Raw genomic sequence first — 5,662 nt, forward strand, 5'->3', positions numbered from 1 at the left:
ATGAATGAAAGGGGAGAGATCAGGACTAACACCAAGGAAATAGAAACAATTATTAGAAATTATTATCAACAACTCTATGCCAATAAGTTAAGCAACCTGGAAGAAATGGATGGCTTCCTGGAAACCTGTAAACTGCCAAGACTGAAACAGGAAGAAATGGCCAACCTGAATAGGCCAATAACCAGTAATGACATTGAAGCAGTGATCAAAAACCTCCCAAAAAACAAGAGTCCAGGGCCTGATGGATTCCCTGGGGAATACTACCAAACATTCAAAGAAGAAATGATACCTATTCTTCTGAAGCTGTTTCAAAAAAGAGAAACAGAAGGAAAGCTTCCAGGCTTATTCTATGAGGCCAGCATTACCTTAATCCCCAAACCAGGCAAAGACCCCATCAAAAAGGAGAATTTCAGACTGATATCCCTGAGGAATATGGATTCCAAAATTCTCAACAAGATCTTAGCTAATAGATTCGAACAATACATTAAAAGGAGCATCCACCATGACCAAGTGGGATTTACCCTTGGGATGTAAGGGTGGTTGAACTTTCACAAGTCAATCAATGTGATAGAGCACATTAATAAGAGGAGAGAGAAGAACCATATGGCCCTCTCAATTGATGCAGAAACAGCATTTGACAAAATACAGCATCCTTTCCTGATTAAAACAATTCAGAGTATAGGGATAGAAGGAACGTTCCTCAAGTTCGTAAAATCCATCTATGATAAACCCACAGAGAATATCATCTTCAATGGGGAAAAGATGAGAGCCTTTCCACTAAGATCAGGAACACGACAAGGATGCCCACTCTCGCCACTATTGTTCAACATAGTACTAGAAGTCTTAGCAACAGCAATCAGACAACAAAAAGAAATAAAAGGTATTCAGATTGGCAAAGAAGAAGTCAAACTCTCTATCTTCGCAGATGAGATGATACTTTATGTGGAAAACGCAAAAGACTCCACCCCCAAATTACTAGAACTCATACAGCAATTCAGTAATGTGGCAGGATACAAAATCAATGCACAGAAATCAGTTGCTTTCTTATACACTAACAATGCAATTGTAGAAAGAGAAATTAAAGAAACGATTGCATTTACAATAGCACCAAAAACCATAAGATACCTTGGAATAAACCTAACCAAAGAGGTAAAGGATCTATACTCTAGGAACTACAGAACACTAATGAAAGAAATTGAAGGAGACAAAAAAAGATGGAAAAACGTTCCATGCTCATGGATTGGAAGAATAAACATCGTTAAAATGTTTATGCTACCCAGAGCAATCTATACCTTCAATGCCATCCCAGTCAAAATTCCAATGACGTTTTTCAAAGTGCTGGAACAAACAATCCTAAAATTTGTATGGAATTAGAAAAGACTCTGAGTCACCAAGAAATGTTGAAAAAGAAAAACAAAGCTGAGGGCATCACGTTGCCCAATTTCAAGTTATATTACAAAGCAATGATCACCAAGACAGCAGGGTACTGGCACAAAAACAGACAAATAGACCAATGGAACAGAATAGAGAGCCCAGATATGGACCCTCAACTCTATGGTTAAATAATCTTCAACAAAGCAGGAAAAAATATGCAATGGAAAAAAGACAGTCTCTTTAATAAATGGTGCTGGGAAAAATTGGACAGCCACATGCAGAAGAATGAAACTCGATTATTCTCTAACACCCTACACAGAGATAAACTCAAAATGGATGAAAGACTTCAGTGTGAGACAGGAATCCATCAAAATCCTAGAGGAGAACATAGGCCATAACCTCTTCGACCTTGGCCACAGCAACTTCTTTCAAGATACATCTCCAAAGGCAAGTGAAGCAAAAGCAAAAATGAACTTTTGGGACTTCTCCAAGATAAAAAGCTTCTGCATGGCAGAGTCAATAAAACAAAGAGTCAACCCACAGAATGGGAGAATATATTTGCAAATGACACTACAACAAAGTGCTCATTTCCAAGATCTATAAAGAACTTCTCAAACTCAACACCCAAAAAACAAATAATCAAGTCAAAAATGGGCAGAAGACATGAACAGACACTTCTCCAAAGAAGACATACAAATGGCTAACAGATATATGAAAAAATGTTCATTATTATTAGCCATCAGGGAAATTCAAATGAAAACATTGAGATACCACCTTATACCAGTTAGAATGGCAAAAATTGACAAAGCAAAATCAACAAATGTTGGACAGATTGTGGAGAAAGGGGATCCCTCTAACACTGTTGGTGGGAATGCAAGTTGGTGTAGCCACTTTGGAAAATAGTGTGAAATTTCCTCAAAAATTTAAAAATAGAGCTACCCTATGACCCAGAAATTGCACTCCTGGGTATTTACCCCAAAGATACAGATGTAGTGAAAAGAAGGGCCATATGTACCCCAGTGTTCATAGCAGCAATGTCTGTAATACCCAAACTGTGGAAAGAGCCGAGATGCCCTTCAACAGATGAATGCATAAAGAAGATGTGGTCCATATAGACAATGGAATATTACTCAGCCATCAGAAAGGATGAATACCCCACTTTTACATCAACATGGATGGGACTGGAGAAGATTATGCTAAGTGGAATAAGTCAAGCAGCCAAAGTCAATTATCATATGGTTTCACTTATTTGTGGAATATAAGGAATAGCATGGAAGGCATTAGGAGAAGGAAGGGAAAAATGAAGGGGGTAGAATCGGAGGGTGTGTCTAACCATGAAAGACTATGGACTCCGAGAAACAACCTGAGGGTTTTAGAGGGGAGGAGTGTGGGGGTATCGTTAGCCCAGTGATGGATATTAAGGAGGGCACATATTTCATGGAGCACTGGGTGTTATACAAAAACGATGAATCATGGATCACTACAACAAAAACTAATGATGTATGGTGACTAACATAACATAATAAAATTAAATTAAATTAAAAATAAATAAAAAATAAAGATAAAAGTAAGAAGAAGATATAATAAATGTTAATTTAAAAACAATTCTGGGGCTGGGGTCTCATTTCACATTCCCTGATAGATTATCCTCTCTCTGGGAATAGATGTGGAAAAGATAACAAGTCTTCTCTATTTTAGAAGGATATTGTGATAAATTTGCTTGAATTTCAGAAGCCAAGATGTGGTCTATATTTAAGAGATTTGCACAGCCACTTCTTATGGCAGAAGTGTTTGGCTATGACTCACTAATTTTCCACGTGACCCAAAAAGCCTGCTACTTTTGAGTGGGTCCCACAATAAGATGCAAGCTGCTCTGTCACTCAGCCATATAATTCAGTAGATGCATAGTTGCTAAAAGTATCAGTGGCAGATAGGGACAATGTTTGGGTATTTGGCAGGTGCCATAGTTGAATTGGAGTGCAGGACAATAGGTTTTTGGATCAAAGCCTTGACATCATCCATGAATAATTAATATGCTTTTGAGAAATGCTCTTGGCTGGCTACTGGACCTTAGTAGACTGAATGCTTAACCATGGGCTACCTTCTTACCATGTTATCTGAACTGTCCATCATGAACTGGGTTTTATCTGACCCATCAAGACATAAACTTCAATGTGTGCACCAACAATCCATCACCAAGTAGAGGTGATATATATATGATCAGGTCCAAGCAGGCCCTGAAAGCACAAATATGTGACTTAAATATTTAAGGACTTCATCCTGGTATCAAGATCTGTATCACTTAGGGTTCTCTGGAGAAACACAGCCAATAGAAGATTGTATATGTGTGTGTCTAAAGCATACCTTACAAATATTGGAAGTTTGGTTCTAAACCATTGCAATAAAGTGGATATTGCAATAATTAGCAAAATTAATTTTTCAGTTTCCCAGAGCATGTAAAAGTTGTTTACACTATCTAAAATGGCAGTGGCGTGGTAGCTGTGTCCCATCTGTCTGGGCTGCTAGGTTGGTCCGGGGCACGGCTGGGGCTGTCCATGTCAAGTGGCGCCCACAGCGAGGAGGGCTCAGCTCACATGTGGAAGGCTCTCACCTACTTCGCAGTGCTCCCTGGCATAGATGTGAGCATGCTGAATGTCTTCCTGAGGTCGCATCACAGAAAGCATGAGAGACCCGAGTTTGTCGCCTACCACCATCTCCACATCAGGTCTAAGCCCTTTCCCTGGGGAGATGGTAATCATACTCTATTCCATAACTCTCACGTGAATCCACTTCCAATCGGCTATGAAGATGAATAAAGAGAACCTGGACCACCACCCAGGGGGACTACAGCACTGGTTTAGACCATGACTCTGCACACGGACCAGAAAAGTCTATGGGACCTTAAGCTCACCTTCCTTACTTGTATCAAATGATGACCAGTATACGGATCTTCCATCCCTTTGCTTATGGCAGGAGATGGCTTAAATAAATAACTTAGATTGGTCCACGAAAAACAAAAAACAAATAAAATAATTGTTTACACTATACTGAGGTCTACTAAGTGTAAAATAGCATTATGTATAAAAAATAATGTATATAGGGCGCCTGGGTGGCTCAGTCGTTAAGCGTCTGCCTTCGGCTCAGGTCATGATCCCAGGGTCCTGGGATCGAGTCCCACATCGGGCTCCCTGTTCGGCGGGAAGCCTGCTTCTCCCTCTCCCACTCCCCCGCTTCTGTTCCTGCTCTCGCTGTGTCTCTCTCTGTCAAATAAATAAATAAAATCCTTAAAAAAAAAAAAATAATAATAATGTATATACCTTAATTAAAAATACTTTATTGATAAAAATTGCTAACTATAATTTGCACTGTCATCAAATATTATCTTTTTGCTTGTAGAAGGACTTGTCTCAAAGTTGAAAACTGTTGACTCTTCAGGGTGGTGGTTGATGAAATTTGGAGTGGCTGTGGCAATAAAAATAAGACAATGATGTTGCCACATTGATTGATGCTTCCTTTCATTAGCAATTTCTCTGTAGCATGTCATGTTGTTTAATAGCATTTTCCTCCCAGTAGAACTTCTTTTCTTTTTTTTTCTGTTGTTTGTTTATTTATTTATTTATTTATTTATTTATTTTTATTATGTTATGTTAGTCACAATACAGTAGATCATTAGTTTTTGATATGTGTTCCATGATTTATTGTTTACATATAACACCCCTTGTTCCATGCAATATGTGTCCTCCTTAATACCCATCAACTGATTCACGCATCCCTCCACCTCCTCCCCGCTAAAACCCTCAGTTTGATTCCCAGAGTCCATAGTCTCTCATGGTTCATCTCCCCCTCTGACCCTCCTCCTTCATTTTTCCCTTCCTTCTCCTAATGTCCTCCATGCTATTCCTTATGTTCCACAGATAAGTGAAACCATATAATTGTCTTTCTCTGCTTGACTTATTTCACTTAGCATAATGCCCTCCAGTTCTATCCATGTCAGTGCAAATGCTGGGTATTCATCCTTTCTGATGGCTGAGTAATATTCCATTGTATATATGGACCAAATCTTCTTTATCCATTCATCTCTTGAAGGACATCTTGGCTCCTTCCACAGTTTGCCTATTGTGGACATTGCTGCTATGTAACTTGGGCTGTATGTCCCCCTTCTTTTCCCTACATTGAAAGTATGGATTGCTCTGGGCAGCAAAGATATTTTAACAAGCTTTATTCTTCCAATCCAAGAGCATGGAATGTTTCTCCATCTTTTTGTGTCTTCTTCAATTTCCTTCATAAG

At 39.0% G+C, this 5,662-nt stretch overlaps 1 protein-coding gene across 1 annotated transcript; it reads left to right on the forward strand.

Moving 5' to 3' along the window:
• Window positions 1–3,894: 3,894 nt before the first annotated feature.
• On the forward strand, window positions 3,895–4,214 carry LOC116621805 (cytochrome c oxidase subunit 6A1, mitochondrial-like). The gene has a single exon (XM_032387816.1). The coding sequence runs from the start codon at window positions 3,930–3,932 to the stop codon at window positions 4,188–4,190; it is 261 nt and encodes an 86-aa protein (XP_032243707.1). The 5' UTR covers window positions 3,895–3,929; the 3' UTR covers window positions 4,191–4,214.
• Window positions 4,215–5,662: the final 1,448 nt, after the last annotated feature.

Source organism: Phoca vitulina, unplaced genomic scaffold, assembly GCF_004348235.1.
Source record: "Phoca vitulina isolate PV1807 unplaced genomic scaffold, GSC_HSeal_1.0 scaffold51, whole genome shotgun sequence".
Taxonomy (NCBI): Eukaryota; Metazoa; Chordata; class Mammalia; order Carnivora; family Phocidae; genus Phoca; species Phoca vitulina.

Bases quoted from the DNA above. Each gene is read 5' to 3' on its own strand.
- LOC116621805 (XM_032387816.1), top strand. From the start codon at position 3,930: ATGTCAAGTGGCGCCCACAGCGAGGAGGGCTCAGCTCACATGTGGAAG.